The 21,166-nt window shown below is 37.6% G+C and overlaps 2 protein-coding genes across 2 annotated transcripts; both read left to right on the forward strand.

The window, feature by feature from the left end:
- Positions 1 to 5,193: 5,193 nt before the first annotated feature.
- On the forward strand, positions 5,194 to 9,362 carry casr (calcium-sensing receptor). Its single transcript, XM_018691629.2, has 6 exons — positions 5,194 to 5,378; positions 5,477 to 5,783; positions 6,015 to 6,848; positions 6,929 to 7,159; positions 7,857 to 7,980; positions 8,081 to 9,362. The coding sequence occupies exons 1-6, from the start codon at positions 5,194 to 5,196 to the stop codon at positions 9,214 to 9,216; spliced, it is 2,817 nt and encodes a 938-aa protein (XP_018547145.1). The 3' UTR covers positions 9,217 to 9,362.
- A 1,684-nt stretch (positions 9,363 to 11,046) lies between these two features.
- Positions 11,047 to 18,071, forward strand: b4galt4 (UDP-Gal:betaGlcNAc beta 1,4- galactosyltransferase, polypeptide 4). Its single transcript, XM_018691634.2, has 7 exons — positions 11,047 to 11,237; positions 12,415 to 12,939; positions 13,495 to 13,727; positions 14,535 to 14,722; positions 14,907 to 15,029; positions 15,161 to 15,265; positions 15,392 to 18,071. The coding sequence occupies exons 2-7, from the start codon at positions 12,678 to 12,680 to the stop codon at positions 15,525 to 15,527; spliced, it is 1,047 nt and encodes a 348-aa protein (XP_018547150.1). The 5' UTR covers positions 11,047 to 11,237; positions 12,415 to 12,677; the 3' UTR covers positions 15,528 to 18,071.
- Positions 18,072 to 21,166: the final 3,095 nt, after the last annotated feature.

A 21,166-nucleotide genomic window follows, 5' to 3' on the forward strand; every position in this document is an offset into this window, starting at 1 on the left:
GTTTTGCTTGTCCCCAGGACAAAATGATCTCCAAAGCGCCCTCCTTTAACCCAGGGCCTGGGACAACTGACCCAGTGTTCCCCAGGCAGTCCTGCCTTCAGGTATTTCTCCTCTTACTGATCAAACAGCTCTTGAGGTCTGCATCTTATTTTCCAAATTGGCTTTTGTTTACTTAATAGACACAGCTAACACCTGGTAGAAAAGAAATTGGGGTACTGCTGCATCTATAGTACATAATATGGCCACGGTCATTAAAAGACCTAAGAAACACCTTTAAATTCAGCGTGATGTATCATGCATCCCAGCAGGACAGGTCACAGGCAAACTTTGCATTTCCTCTCATTTGTCTTTCAGATGAGATTGGGAACAAATGATGTTTTCATTCTCCATCTTGGCTTGAATCTACAGCACTGTTGAAAGAGCTTACATGGAAGAACTAACTCTCTCCACCAACTTGTGTGGTTTAATGTTAGTTAATATCTTCTTTTTCCCAAATAGAATGCTTTTCTCTCAACATGGACAGACATGGACAAGGGAAATTTATCAAGTTTTGCACTTAGGCTTTAAGAAAAGAGGTGAGTTTTTCAGGCATTTCTCACTTTTGAGATTTACTTCATTCTCTTTCAGACTAGTAGAAAGAAAATGTCCAAAATACACATTCAAGTGTTTATTTTACTTAGCGCTTATACTACTACTTTTTACTTAGCATCTATATGTGTCTGTAGATTGCAATTACAATACATATCTTTCAAGGCTATTTTCTCAAAATTGTTTATGGCTGTTGACTGTATCTTCTGGTTTACGTAGTGATATCCAAAATCACCTCTGTGAAAACCTTTGACTGTAATATGTCAACAAAATTAAACAAGAATTTTGAACCTGGCTTTATCTAATGTTCAGATTTTATTTTTCTACCTGTATAAAAAGTATGGGTTCAGGTGCGCCAGACTGCACCTGCCCCTCTGCTACACGTAATCACAACCCCGGAAGTAGTCAGTCGTTCACCTAAAGAAATTGCTGTCCGAACGTGTAAAAAAAGCAGACAAATCATGTCAGAAAGCCATGTAAGTTAAAAAATTTTAACATTTCGGCTAAAATGAACATCCCTGCAAAAGCAAAAACAGAATGATGTGGAAGTGCTGTAGTGCTTTGTATTTGGATGTCCTCCGATTCAAGTTTCAGTGCCATGTATGAGGACGTGTATGCTGGCATACACTTTCATAGTTAGTACGGTAATTTAAGCTCCCTGCAGTCTTGTAACATTTCTTAAAACACTTTTTGATGATATTACAGATTTCTAAAGACAATGCTGAAGTATTCCCTGGGGTAGCTGACTGTGATAATGAAACATTTTCCATTTCATCCCAACAGGTAAGGTCACTACTAGCTACTTTAAAAATGCATAAATACAATAATAATAATGATAATAAAATCTGGTTTTATTCATTGGATACATTTTAACATAGTTTTTTGTGTATTTTTGTTCACTGATTGGCCAGGATGCTACACAGGGGATGGTCTACAATCATGGAGAAGACCCTCACAGGTTAGTGTCTTGTATAGTGAGGTTCCAGTTGGCCCATCACAAAAGTTGTTTGCTGAAAATTTCCCTGTTATTACAACTCAAGTGCTGACATGAACATTATGTACAAGTCAGAAACTGGTAGTTGCCTTAAGTCCAGTATGACACTAACACAGTATTAGTAAGAAATTTGTCAAACAAATGAATCCTTATATGGAGGTTTCTGTGTACCAACCATGTAATCTGGTAGCTCACAGTTATTAGTGTGCATGTTAACAAATGGAAAGAATGAACTTTTCTTTTCTTCATTTTCTAATAATTTGATTATTTGTTTGCACTTTCTTAAAATCGCAAGGAATTTAGGAAGGAATTCAGTAGTTTATGAATGAATTATATATTAAAGGCAGATATGTTTTTCCTGCAGTGATGTGGGACCTCCTGACTGCCATGCTGATCAAAAAACCCTCAGGCAGGGGTAGACTAGTATGATATTTGCTGTAGACTACCACAGATTCTTAAACTTAATGTCCCATAATGACAAAGCAAAAACAGAATTTTAGAAATGTTTGCAAATTTATCATAAAAGTAAAAACTGAAATATTTCTAAATTTTTCTTTTCAATTAATTAGCAAAAATTTAAGTTTTTTGCTTTGTCATAATGGGGCACTGAGAGTTGATTGATAAGGGAAAATTTCTTGTAAATTGTTTCAGCATAAGGCTGGGACATAATAAACTGACAAAAGTGAATTATTACCTTGTCTTGGAAACTGAACAAGAACTTTTTATTCCATGAATGGTGGTATTAAGTCATTCTATGCTTATGTTTTATTTCTCACACTTTTGAGGAGGAAGAAGTACATGAAGAAGAAGGGGAAGAATGGAAAGAAGAAGGGGAAAAAGATGGGGAAGAAAGGAAAGAAGAAGGGGAAGAAGGGGAAGAAGAAGAAGATGGGGAAAAGTAATAACTGATGTCAGTTGGGTATTTTGAATGATGACTGGCAGAAATAAAAAGGAATACATTCCTGTTGATTATCAGATCAAAACTGTCATAAATCAAATGAATAAAATCGATCAAATCAGTTGGCAATTTTTCATTCTTTTTCAGTTCACATATATTTAATCACTTCCATTAATAATTTGTAAGCATTTTAATCACCTCCATTTTTACAATTTAATTTTTATTACTTTCTCTCTTGAGACCACTTTCCTGAAATTATAAATGGCAATTTTGCATTCTGAATGATGAGTATCACAACTGTTTTAATCAAATCACTTGATAATTTATCAACCCATTTTTAAATTCACATGCATTTTTATCACCTCCATTTCTATCAAGTAATTTTTGTTACTTCGACTCCTCATAAGTTGTTACATATTTGCCTGTGAAGTGTTCTTTGTGTCTCTGGTACTTTTAAATGGGAAATGTATTTAAGTTTTACACTCATGGCGAGGGTGATGATTTTCTTCCAACTGTAAAACAGTTGATTGAAACAAACAACAAAACTGAAAAAGAGATTTAGAGCATAGAGCTTTTATCCTTAACATTTTGTCTTATAAACAGTGTTGGGTTGGGACACAGATGAGTCAACATGTTGTAAACCGAAATAGTTTTATCTGGAGACAAGTGCTCAGCAACAAATTGAAGACTGGCTCATCAGAGCATAAGGAGACAGCTAATTGTTTGAAGAACATACTGGCGCAATCCATTGCTTCTAGGGGTTCCTGGTATCATGCTGCAGCTCTGCTGGTAAAATGCAAGAACTTATCACTGGATGTCAAGCACATTCAGACACAGGCACCAAGAACAACTGGAGGAAACTTTCTGTATGCCCCCAGAGTACTTACAGACATTTTATTTTTTCATTGATAAAACGAACATGGTGATGTTGCACTTAATGTGAGCTGTGTTTGAGATGAGATGAGCTTGAATATCAGTCAGAGGTTTTGATAAAATCACTGACTGAAAGTCTTGAAGTATAACATCATAAAATTTGTGCTTGGAGAAGAAATTATTGTTATGTTTGTAATACGAAAGACCCAACATCCGTAAACACAACTTGGAATAAGTACCTGTCTCTTTATCTCATATTCTGAATGTTGCTGGTGACAGTAGGTGCATGATTGTATTCCTGTAGTGCTGAACTAATAGTAGATTATTTCAAATTAAAGAAACCTTCCCAACTCATTCTCTGATACTTTAGGTTGTGATGACTTTGGTTCAGGAGGAGTGAACTGTGAGTAGACTTCATTAGCTAAAGGAAATTGACTACCCCTCTCTCTGTTAATGATTCATCTGCAGAAAGGAGGTCCAGAAGCTAAAAGCATTGTCCAGTGAATTCATTCAGCACCCTGGATATTTAGGGAAAAGGTTTTGAAAGTCAGTGTAAAGCTGCAGATTAAATGCTTTAAGTGCATTTAAAACACACTCAGGCGTTCAGGTGGTAAGTTTGAACTGGTGTTATTGTCCATGTTTGATGTTTTAATAGTTTAACTTTGGTAGTTAAAAAGCAATGAAGATTTTCTTTAGAGAATTTAGAAATAGACAGCATACGCGTTAATTTACCAATAAACAACAACAGATAATATTACTTTAAATTACTTTGCTGATTGTGCTTAGCCAGAAAACTGTGTTTTTAATTTGTATCAGTTTGGAACAAATGGAAATTATGTGATTTATATTTTTATTGTTATTTACAAAAAGGAGACTTGGGGGACATTGGATACTAACACTGGAGACTGGATAATTACTTATATTCTATTATACTTTTGTCGGAAATTATTTTTTTCAATACAAAACATGCTTGCCATCTAAAATAATATCAATTATAAATTAAAATAGATTTTATGTGACTGTGTGTAGAACTTAAACTGTCTCAATAATAGTTAATGTGGCAAACAGTTGCTCTCAAAGCTATTAGTTACTTCATTATCACAGCTCTGCCCCAGCATTTTTCCAGCAGTATTAGCCAAATGCAGTGAGGCTGGTGATTGGGTTGACTGGCCACAGCGTGAGACTGAGCATTTGCAGGAAGGAGGGTCATTAGAGTGTGATTTCACCCTCTGCTCATGTAAATCCTGCTTCTATTTTTGTTTGAGTGGATATTTCAAGCAACATGACCATTACTAAGGTGTTAAATGTTGAAACTGATTTCTGTTTAGAGATATTACAAGGGAAGTCAACTCATTAACACAATCCAGACTCTTAAAAGACAAAAGTATAATAGTCCTGCCAGGTCATAACAGCCTTAGGTCATGTTGGTTTCTAACACTATTCTTCTCACCATCCTGCCCCTGTTTATATGGGAGAGTGAGCTCAGTGATTGTTTATTGCACACTGCAATACACATGCACACACTACAGCACAAGTTTATTTTTTAATTATTAAGAAAATGAAAAGTATTTTTCCAGGCTTGAAATAAAATGTCCTTTTGTACATGTTTATTTTTATAGGGGAAATGCATATCAGATGTAATCATAGCCCTTTTGATTACTCTGAAACAAAGGCATAACAGTTTTTCCCCCTTATTTTCCTACAGGTAGGTATTCTCATCAGTGCAAACATGAAAGACACGAAACAGTGCAGCAGGCAGACTGGTAGGAGAAGATTATACTGAGAATATCTTCATTCTGAGGAGTTGTGGATCCTTCCTGTTAGGGGGGAAAAAAGTAAGATGAAACTAGTTTTGCATTATCTGATACTCTTGGGGTCCAGCTGTGTTATTTCAACTTATGGGCCTCATCAGAGAGCACAGATGACCGGTGATATTTTACTTGGAGGTCTGTTCCCCATACACTTCGGTGTTTCATCCAAAGACCAGGACCTTGCAGCCCGACCAGAATCCACGCAGTGTGTCAGGTAATATTTGAAACCAGTTTACGTATTGACAAAAAAATATTTTTGAACACTGGCTGTGTTCAACTCTTCTAAAATCCATGCCATGTGGTTTTTTGCAGGTTCAATTTCCGTGGTTTCCGTTGGCTCCAGGCCATGATTTTTGCAATTGATGAGATTAACAACAGCAGCACACTCCTGCCCAACATCACCCTGGGCTACAGGATATTTGACACATGCAACACAGTGTCAAAAGCCCTGGAAGCCACCCTTAGTTTTGTGGCCCAGAACAAGATTGACTCCCTGAATTTAGATGAATTTTGTAACTGTACTGATCACATCCCATCAACTATTGCAGTAGTAGGAGCAGCTGGATCTGCGATCTCCACAGCAGTCGCAAACCTGCTGGGTCTGTTTTATATTCCTCAGGTGAGTAACTGAACACCGGCTTTATCAGCACCACATCAATATTTCAGAGCAAATGTCACATAGCCTTACAATTATCTTCACATAAAATTCATTTGCAATGGATTTTACCCTTGATAGGAAAAGTAATACCTCATGGATGATGTTTTTTTAACAACAAAATAACAAAACCTTCGTAAAGATCAACGACAAAATGAAAACCTGATAGATTAACTGAAATCTTTCCTGTTTCAGATCAGCTATGCCTCCTCTAGTCGTTTACTGAGCAACAAGAATCAGTATAAGTCCTTCATGAGAACCATTCCTACAGATGAGTACCAGGCCACAGCCATGGCAGACATCATTGAGCACTTCCAGTGGAACTGGGTCATTGCTGTAGCCTCTGACGACGACTATGGACGCCCAGGGATTGAAAAGTTTGAGAAGGAAATGGAAGAGCGTGACATCTGTATTCACCTAAATGAACTTATTTCTCAGTACTTTGAGGATTATGAAATCCAAGCTCTGGCTGACAGGATCGAGAACTCCACAGCTAAAGTAATCGTAGTGTTCGCCAGTGGCCCAGATATTGAGCCTTTAATCAAAGAGATGGTCCGGAGGAACATCACAGATCGCATTTGGTTAGCCAGCGAAGCATGGGCAAGCTCCTCCCTTATCGCTAAACCAGAGTATCTTGATGTTGTGGCAGGGACTATTGGCTTTGCTCTAAAGGCGGGACATATACCTGGCTTTAGAGAGTTCTTACAACAAGTCCAACCAAAGAAAGACAGCCATAATGAATTTGTCAGGGAGTTCTGGGAGGAAACCTTCAACTGTTATCTGGAAGACAGCCCAAGACTGCAAGAAAGCGGCAGCACTAGTTTCAGGCCTTTGTGTACTGGTGAGGAAGACATCACGAGTGTTGAGACCCCGTACCTGGACTACACACACTTTCGTATCTCCTATAATGTGTATGTTGCAGTGTATTCCATTGCACAGGCCCTGCAGGACATACTCACCTGCACTCCCGGACATGGACTCTTTGCCAACAATTCCTGTGCAGATATAAAGAAAATGGAAGCGTGGCAGGTAAAATAATGCATTTTGCATAATGCATTTTCTAATTTCTTGATATGTGAATCATTCAAATGTGCGTCTGTGTGTCACAGGTCCTGAAGCAGCTCAGACATTTGAACTACACCAACAGTATGGGGATAAAGATGCAATTTGGTGAGAATGCAGACCTGGCAGCGAACTACACCATTATAAACTGGCACAGGTCTGCTGAAGATGGCTCTGTGGTGTTTGAGGAGGTCGGATACTACAACATGCATGCTAAGAGAGGAGCCAAACTGTTCATGGACAAGACAAAGATTCTGTGGAATGGCTATAGTTCAGAGGTCAGCCAAACTGTTTTGTGGCAGATGTATTCCTGTGTTTCCGGTCATTTGGTGTTTTTCGTCATTGTCCTGGCTTGATATTCGTACAGTTTTTGGCAGGTAATCACAGCAAGGAAGGAAAACAGTGAAACCTGCCAATAAAGCAGAGGATTACATGCTGTTCATTATTACAAATTTTCAGGCCTCCTATTTTTTCTTCACATCAATTAGAAGTCATCTTATCTTTATTTCATCTTAGTCTACATCAACAGATTATTATCATTATTATTATTATTAATTTTTTTTGGCAATCAATTGAAGTGATGCCTGTGTCAGCCTGATGAATGAACTCCATTTTAACCCTGTTTTGTTCTCCACCAATTCCTGAGAGAAAGTCTTGTTCTTTTGCTGCAAAATGCTCAGATTAGCTATATTAGCTAACTTAGCATACAGGTGTTTAATATTAACAGAAAGTTTGGGGGTTAAAGATGCTAAAATAATTTGTAGAGCTGAGAGAAGTTGACAAGTTGGGTGATATTTTGCCTACGCTTCATCAGTATGAGTGACCACTTATGTGCAGCTTTAGATTGCTTTAGAGAAATGGAGTCCTGGTTGTTATTTTTTTAATATATATACAAATAATGTGTATTTCCATCCATTCTAAGTGTATTTTCTGCTATTTGTAATGCAACAATTCTGTCAACTTCACATCCTATAGGTGCCATTCTCTAATTGCAGTGAGGACTGTGAACCTGGCACAAGAAAGGGGATCATAGATAGTATGCCCACATGCTGCTTTGAATGCACTGAGTGCTCAGATGGGGAGTACAGTTATCATAAAGGTATGAAAAAGTCAGACATTCACAACCTCGTAATACTAATGTAACACCTTGCTACTGTTGCAGTTTTAACAAACATGATTTTTTTTTTTTATTTATACAGATGCCAGCGTTTGTACTAAGTGTCCAAATAACTCCTGGTCTAATGGGAACCACACATTCTGCTTCCTGAAGGAAATTGAGTTTCTCTCCTGGACAGAACCTTTCGGGATAGCTTTGGCCATATGTGCAGTACTGGGTGTTTTCTTGACAGCCTTTGTGATGGGAGTCTATGTCAGATTTCGCAACACCCCAATAGTGAAGGCCTCAAATAGAGAACTGTCCTACGTCCTCCTGTTCTCACTTATGTGTTGCTTCTCCAGCTCTCTCATCTTCATTGGCGAGCCGCAGGATTGGATGTGTCGTTTACGCCAACCTGCCTTTGGGATCAGCTTTGTTCTCTGCATCTCCTGTATCCTCGTGAAAACTAACAGAGTGCTTTTAGTGTTTGAAGCCAAGATCCCTACAAGTCTCCATCGTAAATGGTGGGGATTAAATCTGCAGTTTCTGTTGGTGTTTCTGTGCACATTTGTCCAGGTTATGATATGTGTAGTCTGGCTTTACAATGCCCCTCCTTCCAGTTACAGGAATCATGACATAGATGAGATCATTTTTATCACCTGTAATGAAGGCTCTGTGATGGCTCTTGGGTTTCTTATTGGCTATACATGTCTGCTAGCAGCTATATGCTTCTTCTTTGCATTTAAATCACGGAAACTTCCAGAAAACTTTACAGAAGCTAAGTTCATTACTTTTAGCATGCTTATATTCTTCATTGTTTGGATCTCTTTTATCCCTGCCTACTTCAGTACTTACGGCAAGTTTGTTTCAGCAGTGGAGGTCATTGCGATACTGGCATCTAGCTTTGGGATGCTGGCCTGTATCTTTTTCAATAAGGTCTACATCATCCTCTTCAAACCATCCAGGAACACCACAGAGGAGGTCAGATGCAGCACTGCAGCCCACGCTTTCAAAGTGGCTGCCAAAGCTACACTAAAACACAGCACAGCTTCGAGAAAAAAATCCAGCAGCATTGGTGGATCCTCTGCCTCGACTCCGTCCTCCTCCATCAGCCTCAAGACCAATGGCAATGACTGTGACCCGACTTCAGGAAAGCACAAGCCAAGGGTGAGCTTTGGAAGTGGAACAGTTACTTTATCCTTGAGCTTTGAGGAATCAAGGAGGAGTTCTCTGATGTGATAGCATATGTATGTATGTGTCAAATTTCAGCTGTATCAGTCCCATTAATAGGGTGTATACTGGACTTTATTTTGAAATGCAATTACATATAGACCTTTTCATCTTCTCATTTTCTTAACATTTTGTCAAAAAGATCACTTGAGGAAAACAACACCACTGCAACTAATAGACTGTACTATACCTGTATCCTGTGACTCTCGTTATTTACAATGTAACACTGATGTAAGCTAAGCCTGCTAATAATAATAATTTTTTACAATTAAAAACATTATTTTAGATCCTAAGGTTGCTGGTGTTTTTTTCCCCCCTTTGGACATTATATCCTGTTTAGATTAGTGAACTCTTATCTCACAAAAGCTATCTAGATCTATCTAGACAGATCTACAATATTGTAACATATGACTAATAACAAAAATCAAAGCTTGGTTAGGACAGACAACTCAGATTCACTGTGGAGGTAACACATGATGTTCAGGACAAAGACCTGGCTGGTAGCATGAAACAACTTTTAACCACTTCACAACACAGCCTCCTAAACTGGTTTGACAAGACTAGAGGATGCATGAGTCATACAGTAAATACACAATTACTGGATGTTGACAGAATGTTCCATACTTGGTGATTACGTTTATTGTGGTCAAACACAAGACAACAAAAGAAATTGAAGTCTAGTTCCTCAGCATGACACTGCCAAATCCACAGCACCTTATTTGGGATGTCTGGGGGGCGTACTTTTTTAGGGTATTCTATATTCTTCAGATGAGACAGTACTTTACTGCAATACAACCATAAAAAGAAAACTGTGAAGCTTGGAGTCACTATGATAAATGTGGACTAAACAATAAAGATAATTCAGTTCTCTCCAAAATATAGATCTGGGTGAAAGAAAAAAAAAGATAAAAAACCAAAACAAAATGATCGACATGCTGATGAGGGTTTACAGTGTATTTTGGTGCAGGGGCTTTCAAAGAACTTTCTCTGCTTGCTTTTCACAGACCTATGACAACTGCAAATAGTGCAGGCCTATCTCACATGTTACTGCCATTCTTCCTATAGGCCTACACCACACAGTCATGTCCTCGCAGGGAAGAGGAGGATAGGGAGGAAGGAAGAGTAGCTTGTGCAAGGCAAGCTTGGAGATTTGTAGCTCAACAACGCCACCCTCGGAAAGGATCCTAGAAAATACTCAGGAAAAATCAGTGGCAAAATCCACCACAGGGATTTTTCCAAAGGGGAATATCTCAGTAGATGAGGGAAACTGATGAAAAAAAAAAAGAAAAGTAGGTAAAAAGGCATTTAAGGACTGCAACACCCCCCACACCTGCTGAGACATTCAGGATCATGGCTGACCTGAAGCAGGCTGGAGCAGCTGGACAACTTCTCTCCTCTGTTAGCAGAAGGAAGACCTTTATCCCCAGAGACAGTGGAACCCAGCAGAGAGAGCAGCATGTTGTATATGTCTGATCTGCAGGACACAATGAGACAAGGCTTTGGACAAAATGGAAGGATTGTGTGATGGGAGTGTTCATCACAGCCCCAGTCCTGGTTAAGAAAGAAAAGAAGACAAGTCCAAGTCAATTATCTAAAAAAAATAAAAATAAAATAAGGCCCTGCTTTCATATTTTATTTTGTGTGTGTTGAGAAGATTAAACCTAGATCGACACAGAACTGGAGAAAAACTATTAAAAGCTGCAGTGTATTTTACATAGATCTAAAATAGTCGTTACATAGATGTAAAATACAGGCACAATGCAGCCAGAAATGGCTACTTTTATTTTGAAAAACACCCACCGGAAGTATTTATAAAACACACGCACCATTCCTTGCTCATTTCCACAGTGTGTGTATTTATGATAGCTTGACGGCGTGTTGTCGTTTGGTTCTTGGGTGATAACCCCATGATAACGTTAGCTTGTGTGAAAGATAGCTGTGCTTACCAAACTGACTGGAAAGGACAAAACTCGCTTGCGTTGAAATAAAGTCTTACTGTGTTTTGCTTTCACAGTGTGCGACTGCATAAGGTAATGTATAACTTGTACAGCACTTTGCGGTAACTTAATAACACAATATCCGCATTCGTCAGCTAGCTAACAGTTAGATGAACATCTGGGCGCGTTTACAGCCAGTTCACGAAACAAAATTTGAGACTGGACATATTTGACAGTAAGCAGGAGAAGAATGAGCTGTCAGCGATGTAAAAGGTAGTGTTTCCACGAACAGCAGCAGATATCTCGGTGATGCTCAGCTAGCTAACGTTAGCATGTCACTGTCCCCAAAATTAACATTATCACGCAGGGCGATGGAGTCGTTGTGAGAGGACAGTTGCTAAACAAAACGTTTAACGTTTTTCTCAATGATTTTTCCTGCTAGAGACAGAAGCTTCTGACAATTTAAACATTTCTAGTTAAACGTATTTGCTTGTTGCTGGTATCTCAGGTCAGTTTTGCTGACGTTACAATACCAACGGTTATAACGTACAAATCCGCCTTCGGTTTAACGGTTTATTTTTTTAGAAGAACATTGAGCGTTACAGATGAGTTTTGGGTTTGTTATGCAAAGATTGATGATTATGCTGAAACAATTAGCCGCTTAATCGATACACAGAACATCAGCCAGCATTAATTAATGGCACACAGCTATGATGATCAGTCTTTCCTTTAGGAGATTGTGATAGGCACTTTCGTTTTTTGCTTGCGCCATTTTCAGGCACTATGTAGAGTAATGATTAATTTGTAAAATAATTGACAGAATGACTGGCACCAAGAATAAAAGTCAGTTGCAACCCTGATTAATAAGCTGTCCTGTGAGTTAACAGCAGTCGCATGTGAGGGGTTCAGTTTCATTGTAGACAAGAGAGGAGAAAGGTTAGACCTAACAGCCAGGCAATTTGATACTAAACTTTGTCAAGTGGCACAGAAAAAAAAACAGGTGTACAGTTACTAAGTAGAAATGTATCTTTCAGGAAGTCCTTTCAGTAGTGTGTAAGAGAACAAATAGATCTGGACAACACAGTAAAGAAAAGAAAAACGAGGAACTAGCGCTAAGGATACTTTACCAGAATCTTTGTTTTCTAGGATAATGTCTCATCTGGTGTTTTTTGTTGTTGTATGAAAGTAATGGATATATCTCTTTAAAATGTATAACCTGTCCTGTCCTGTCATGGTTAGTAATAGGTTTTCCCTCTAACTAAATTTTCAGATTTCTGCATCTTTTGGCGTCATTTCCTTAAACTGGACTTTGAGGGTTCAGTGATGGATTTTCACGGATAAGTATTTGTTACTTCATCAATTGACTGTCTAAATCACCAGCATGTTTCATCACCATGGGATGACTGGTCAGTGAGTCTGTGGCTGTCCATGTTTTTGCTGAAATGTCCTACATGGAGGAAATACCTTAAACTATAGCTAACAGGATCTACAGTCACCACTTTCACTGTGTCACACTAGCAAAGTCAAACAGCGATGGGCCTCTGTTCGCCTGTGTGCAAGATTTTGCGCAGGGGGAAATATTTTGTACTGCTCTTCCTCTCACTCTCGCTGCTGGCATGGATCGCAACTTTTTCAGGCGAAACAGTGAAATCCGCCCAGGTTTCCCCCAGTACAACACAAACTCTTGTGAAAGGAGACAGTCTAAGGGATAAACTCACCTCTTGGACAACAGCACCTGATCGCTTAAATACTCCACCAGCAAAAGGCGAGTGCCCTGAGAAGTCACCATTACTACGTAAGTACACGCAGACATACAGCTGACTAAGTTAACTTGTATGTTATTTTGATTTAACTCTGTTATTTAAAAGAAAAGTAGCCATCTTCTCAGAAGTAAATTAAATTGGTCTGCTTACGATGCCTGCTTGCTAAATAGGAATGGTTTTAGCCATGAACATCAGTGACTACAGCTCAGAGGTTTCTTAAGACTAGTGATGGTTGATTGTGCTATTCATGATGGTGGGAAACAACATTTAAACAGTTATAAAATAATAGGAATTAAAGTAGTAAAAGCAAGACAAAATTGTCATAGGACTTATTACTTGTTAGCTGTAACTGTAGGTGCTACATGTTGTCTGCACTGAGTGGGCTCAAGAACAGAGCAAAACAAATAGTTTGAAATGACAGAGTAGGAAAAATGTTTTAAACTGTTTATTAAGCAAAGCCTCATTTAAATGTGTTATCTTTCTTGTGACTTAATCTGCTGACTGTGGTATGAATCACATATAACAGAATGCTCACTACCACTTGAGACTCAGATTTCTGTTTAACTTTGATAACTCTGTTTCTACAGAGGGAGCTGTGAAGCTGTCCTTCGAGTCCTCTCTGAAACTGAAGGATGTGCAGAGTGACAACAAAGGAGTGACTGAGGGCGAGTATGAGCCCCCAGACTGTAGAGCGAGGCAGAGTGTGGCAATCCTCATCCCTCATCGCAGCCGAGAGAGACACCTCCTCTACCTCCTGCACCACCTGCACCCCTTTCTGCAGAGGCAGCAGCTACATTACGCCATTTATGTCATCCAGCAGGTATTGCTCCACACTGAGCACAGGTTGATGTCAGTTTTCATATGAAATCAACTTAGCATATCAGGGGACTGCACTGAAGTTACAGGAATTCAGCCCTTCAGCCAGCTGTGTGGTCCCACTGGAGACTTGAAACTTGTGACATTGTAGACTTCAAATAATGAAAAGTCATATTGAGTGAAGTACAAAGAAACAAGCAAAACATGTTCACATGCCAAAGGCAAATCATCTGCAACCAAATAATGTTGTCAGTGCTCCAAGGGGAATTGATTATTATCAGTAGGCATGTGGATCCTGAATTAGCCTGAATGGTTTTGCATGTGTCTTTGTAGTACAAATGTGCCAGTGAAGGGACAGAACTAGACAGGCAAGTCAACCATGTACACTCAGTTTCTGATTATTATCTTTTAATTTGAATGTAGTGCACATGTGTCTGTACAAATACATATTTATGGAGATGAGTTGATTTCTTTTCCAACTTGATTGTACTGAATATTTTGTTATTTTTTACCTTGTGTATGCTCATCTGGGTTCATTCTAAGGTAGTATTTGGCTTTCATGTTGATTAATTATAGAAAATAGTATCAATAAATATGTTCCAAAATAACTTTTTGGTATTAACAGGCCTAAACAAGGAGCATTAAATAATTTCTCTGAGCTGCAGCAATTCTTGCTGCCTACTGATTTTTTTTTTTCAGTGGCTGAGGAAAGAACAGAAATATCCGCATTGAGCTTTGAACAGTTTATAGCAGTCTATAAACCACTGAAGCAAACTGTGATTTTTATGATTTTCTTTTTCCTTCTTTAAAGGCTGGTGATGCAACCTTTAACCGTGCCAAGTTACTGAATATTGGATATTTGGAGGCACTGAAGGACTACAGTTGGGAGTGCTTCATCTTTCATGATGTTGATCTAGTTCCTGAGAATGATCACAATTCATATGTCTGTGACAAGCAGCCCAAACACTTGGTAGTTGGCCGGAATGCCACAGGATACAAGTGAGTATATGACTAAGAGTAAATTCCTGTAAGTTATGAGTCAGCAGTTAAACTTTATATCCTTTAGATAAACAATGCAGCATTAATGGATGACAGTCTCCTCAGGAATGATATTGCCTTGAAAGGCCTGATATCATCTGTAAACAAAGAACTGTAATTTTTCTTCGTAATCCTCAACTCTCAGGCTGCGTTACAAAGGATACTTTGGAGGAGTCACGGCAATGAGCAAAGAGCAGTTTCTTCAAGTGAACGGATTCTCAAACATTTACTGGGGTTGGGGGGGAGAGGACGATGACCTTCGCATCAGGTGAGACAGAAAGAAGTGAAAACAGTATTTAAGATAATCAGTTTTTGTTCGCACCAATCTGAAGCAGATTGTATGTGGTGCATATTCCTTCATTCATCAATGGATACATGGGGGTCTGATGTCTCATGCAGGGTTGAGCTGCAGAAAATGAAGATTGTGCGGCCACCTGCTGATGTAGCTCGCTATACCATGGTATTCCACAAACGGGACAGTGGCAATGAAATAAATAAGGATAGGTCAGTAAATGTAGATACTTGGGTAATGTGTTATACATGTTTCAGCAGATTTTAGGTTAATTAAATGTGTGCATTCTTATTTATGCAATAGAAATTTAATCTCTTCAATTAACTTTTTTTCCTCAGGATGAGGTTATTGGGACGAACATCACAGGTATGGAGAAAGGATGGACTCAACAGCTGTTCATATAAGACATTGTCAGTGGAGAGGCTGCCTCTTTATGTGAACATTACTGTGGACATTGGTAAGCCACAGAGTTGAGATTTCAAGCAGGAAGCTGCTGTGACCAAAAAATGTTTTATGATATATTTTATACACTATGCTAGGCCTCTGAGTGCAGCAAAGCTGCATATGTAAAAACACAGCATATTAAGCACACAGAATGCACATTGTTTTGATTAGTTTACATATTAGCTGGCATAGACATTATCTGGTACATCTTTGCACATTTTTGTATATCATGCTGCCTTCATTTCTTCATATTATTACCTGGCTTTCTTCATGAGGTGTCTGAACAGGCTAAAAAAAAAAAAAAAAAAGTAAATAAAACAGTTTTATTTATTTATTTTTTAAAGGAATGTTTGGCTGAAATCAAATAAAGAAGTTGGCCATAAACATTCCTGGTATTTAAAATATATTGCTAAAACATCAGCTGTCAGACTTTGATTCTTTTATGCATAAGCCTTATTATTTGTGTGCATTATATGTTACACATGGACAGTGTGCATTTTGTGTGCTTCATTCTGTGGATAGATCAACTTCCTAAAGTCTCTACACACATACACAGGTGTTGTCATTTATTTTGCTTGAGCAGAGGACTTACAAGCCAGATAACAGAACACTGGTGTGGGTGTGCAGAGCCCATAAGACTAAGTTAATGTTTAGGTTTGATTTAAGGCTGCTTGAAGACTTCGAGGCAATGAGATTTACTGAAAGGGATAGGTTTGTAATAAGCTGTAGACAATGTAATGTAAAGTGAGCACTGGATCAGTTCACAAGAGTAATGTGCATTTAAGCTGTATTAATTGATGCTTGGCTGCTAGATAGCAGAAGGACAAAACACTAACAGCAACAGAGCAATAGCCTATAACAGTACCTGAAAAAAGTAATCATCCCACATAGACTTGCTGTGGTTTAATGTTTTAGTCTAATCTTTAACACTGAATCTTTAACACCTAAATAAAAACAAATTATGAATCCACAGTTAAGATGAATTCATAATCTAAATTGTCTTCATCATCCAGTTATAACATTTCTGGTGTTTGTTCATAGAAGACAAAGTGAACATATCAATAAAGTCCTAGAAATCGTAGTAATGCAAATATCTGGGGTCTTGTTTGTCTAAAACATCCTGGTAACGTTACTGCTCTGTATCATCAAGTGTCAGTCAGCAGACGACACATGAACTTTGAGAGGAAAAACTCAAGAACCACTGAAAAGCAATAATAATATGTAGAAGGCTGATCATGTCATTCAGCAGACATTTTAACTTGTTGCAGTGGGAAATACATAGGACGCTAACTGGAAACTGGTTTACGTACATGAAATGCAGTGTCATTCATGTTATATGTTATGTAATAAATGTGAAAAGTTTATCAGAAGGTTAAATTATATTATTATTTCTTCTCTTAGGATTTTGTCTGCTCTGAAATCTCTGGCTGCTCTGTAGTAAACCTACATTATTACTACTTTTACTGACTAAAAGACTTTGGCTGCCTTGAGCCAACTGGCTTTATTTACAGAACTTAAGAACTTTAGCAGAACGATGTTTTGTCTTGAAAATAAGTTTTTTTTTTTTTGAGACATAATGATAATTTCTTATACTGCATGTTTTTTTCAATATTAGGCCTTATATATTTAAGCAAAAATTATGGGTGGTGGTTTCTTATTTATTATTTTAACATTTTTTAATTAATAATTGCTTGAGACTTGAGACAATAAATATAAATCTTTCTTACTATTATCATTTGTGGAGAAATTTCAGTCAAGAAAAATCTGCATACTTATGCTTTGATCATTGCATGTTGCTTAGAAATGTGTTTCTCATACACTCATATCAAATTTGTTAAACAGTTATATATATTTTGAAGGTATTGTAGCTGTTTGTTTGTTACAATGACAATATGTTTTGTCTTTATTTATCTGACCAGCAAGTACTATTTCTTTTTAGACTGAGCAATATTACTAACGATACAGAGAAACATGATTGCAGTTTACTTCAGTCACTCATTATATTTTCATATTCATAACTTTTAGACATAACTTCATAATAACTACAGGTTGCTCCAAATTACAACATTTTCTGTTTGCGAGTGTGTAAATTATGGCTCGGTTGATGAACTGGGCTACTTCTCCATAAATCTGCAGTATGCTCTTATTGCATTGTTTTCTGTGTTGATTGCATCCTGGCCGTTCATTATTCCATAGTCAATTCTCCACTCCTGAATGAATGTTTTGCTTACTGCTTGTTGGGTTTAAAACTTTTATATGTGAAAATATGTAAAGTGAACGTCTTTTGTAAAATGATCACAACCAAGAAAATTTGTGAGCGTTGTAGCATCAAACATTACACTGACATTTTTTTAATTTTTTTAAATTATATGAATAATGAAATTCAAAGTGATGCCATATTTTTTGATGAAGTCATTTGGTCTATCCATTTCGTATGTTGATTTTGGGTGATTTGTCATGTTTTACTTATGTTGAAGGGAGAACGCTGATCATGACGATTATGTATTTTGCTTCTAATAGGATTGTTTTCTCTTTAGAACACATTTAATAAATTGTATTTTTTCTTATGAATTATCCCATTGTTTAATGTGTTCTGAGGAAAGTAGCCACAGTTTTGGTACCACGATTTTGGTTTATCTTATAAGACATTCACCTGAATATTACAGTGTTTAACAGATACTAAGATTCAGACAATTATGATGGTGATATTTGAGGCTTGTTTTTGTTTAATAATCCATAATATTTTATGATACTAATTCAAACTGGACTTGATGCATCTCATCAACTTCCAGGGGCAGCTCACCTGGTCGCTTCTTAATCTGGAGATTTTAGTCATGGCCACAGCTCCATGCCTTGATCCCTTCCTATGGATGGTTTCAGGATAAAAATGAACTTCCTCTGAAATGGTTCTCCCTGCTTATTTAGAATGCCATGAATAATTCACTGTATTAATATATTATGGAATTTATGTTAATGTCTAATGGTAGCATGTTGTTTAACAGTCCAACCAAGATGGTAACAGTCTGCAGTGCATGGATCTGACCAGTGGAGGGCCTTGAGAGCATAACTCACTACTGGAAAAACATCTTGAGTGTGGTCTCTTGTCCTTGTTAATTACAGAAAGATTGCTTTTATTGCCTTGCAATTTGAGCAACAGTAGCCTAAATGCCTGGTGACAATCTGATTAAGTCTTGTTTGTTTGGACTGTGGGTAGATGTTACACTAAGCATGGACTATATAATGGAAAAAGAAAAACAACATAAATGGGGAAAAATAGTTTCTATCCTGATTAACTGTATTTTTTACCACAGGAAAACAAGAACAAAAAATGTGATGAAGAAATGGGTGAGTTACTATCATATTTTATTCTCTGGGATTTTGAAGTGAATATAGTTCTGCATGTTGCCAGTTTCAGAGGTGGTGCAGCAAAGAGGGCTTGGGTTGTATGTCAGACATTTATTTGGTGAATGAAGTTAGCTCCTCACATTCCCTTTAAAAGCAGTTTAGTCTCTCTAAGACACATTGTTGGTGATAGGAGAGATTCTGGGTGTGAACATAGGCTGTGGCATCCCAAACATGACTAGGCCAGCTTCACACCCCAAATATCCCAGTCAGGGTAGTGTTCCTTTTACAGCAGGATGTTCACCATGTTGTCTTTGCATTATGGCTAGGTGTAATTTATTTGGAGTCACACAATATGGATAATATGTGCAGTATTACGGTGTCACAGTGATCTCTCAAGCTTGATCATGCGTCATGACATTGGTTTCCTTTACAGATTAGACAATTACACACAACTTATTTATAGATAAAATAGAAAGTCACGACAAGTTTTAGGTTTAAAATTAGATTCCACAAGTTTTTTTTTTTTTTTTTTGTGCAGCTAAGTAAAGATGAGCCAAAATATAATCAAAAGGATACAAGGAGAAAATACACTTGCATCTAACGATCCCCTAATCTACAATGAATTTATTTTCTTTAAATTGTGAATGTTACATTTTAATGAGTTTGATTTCAGTCTTGGAGTAAAGAGTTGTTCATATTGACCTAGTGAATATTGATTAGATACGTCTGCTCTATCTCAATAAGTAACATAATTTAAATGCTTTACTTTCACCATCTAATCAAGAATGTTTTTTATATAAGGAGGAGTATTTTGTCCGTCTGCCTCATCGTATCATTTCCACTCTCTCACCCTAACAGACTCTAAATTATGCTGCTGATGTACTAAGACATTGCATCACTCTGAGGACATGTTCTAAAAGTAAATGCAAGAATAACCCCTTATTATTCAGATACAATGAAATGTCTTCTTAGTAGACAGATTTTTTTTTTTTTTTAACCAGTGTGCAAAGAAAGAGCGGGATGGACAGAATGATGTCATCTCCTCTTCCTATGGTGCAGAAAGAAAGCTTTGTCTTGTCGAGGCCAAGCCTGGTCATCTAGCTCACATGTGACATTCACAAAACACTTCTAACACAAAAATATCAACTCTGCAAGTCAGAACACTATGTTAAAAGAATGTCAGTGGTGTGGGTACGATGTGTACTGTATTGTTCCTGCTTGTAAATATAGTAACATTTGTATGGAAGAGTGTAAGAATTCACAGAACGTGCATATCTTTATTTACAACAGCAATGAGAACAATAATTTATAGTAATGCCACAGTGCTTTATATTAAATCTAAAATCCAGATTTAATCAAGTATATGTCCAAACTTTGAATCTACACATGTTCTGAAAAGATCTAACCGTTAAATGGAAAGTAAGTAAAAACTGATTAACAATCATGTTAAATTATTTCATTGCAGTATTTCAGGGCAGCCCAACAGCTTAGTGATACCACAGCATAGCAACAAGGTCCAGGGTTCTTTCTATGGCTGCTCCAGTTTTCTCCCACAGCTCAAAGACATGCAGGTCAGGTGAACTGAAAACTCAACAGTTTGTTTCCACTGCCCCAAAGTGGCCAAAAATGTTGCTATTTCAGGTTTAGCATGCTAAGCCAATTTGAGTCTGTAGGTTTGGCATTTTAATGATATTTGGAGGTGTTAAAAGATCAGAAGCATCAAATTCACTGCCCCCCTGGATAACCATATTTTTGGCCTGTAGAGAGGCCAGTTATGAGGCCAGAAAGTGTTACACCATCATTAAATGTATGCTAGTAGGCATTTAGTTAGGTATTGTGTCACTTTTGTAAGCCATAATCTGATGTTGTGGTTCCAGAGACTTGAAGTTGCTGTTTACTCCAAAACCAACAGACACGTATATAAATAATTAGACATGCCGTTTGATGGCTGCATACAGTAAATTGTCTGCTTTCAGTTGTGGTGTTAAAGTCTGATTTGATAAACGATTACAACCCAGTAAATTACTGCGGTCAGTGGTGGTTTGACAGTTGTCCAGCAGGGGCAGATACACTGATAATAGTGGGTCTTAAAATTAGGTCTTAAAATATCACCTCTGTGAAAGTTCAGTATTTTAGAGCTGGTAAATTTCAGACCACAGTTTATGGAATTTGGGTTTTAGGATCTGTCATTTTCCATGTGAAACTGTTAAAAGTTAAAAAAAAAACATGAGGAATATATCCTCATTTCCCAAGGAGTTTTACATGATCCTTCTCAGGCAGTGTACTCCATTGCAGGGGTGTGATTGGATTACATTTACTCAAAC

The sequence above is a fragment of the Lates calcarifer genome, linkage group LG20 (assembly GCF_001640805.2).
Source record: "Lates calcarifer isolate ASB-BC8 linkage group LG20, TLL_Latcal_v3, whole genome shotgun sequence".
NCBI classification, from domain to species: Eukaryota; Metazoa; Chordata; class Actinopteri; family Centropomidae; genus Lates; species Lates calcarifer.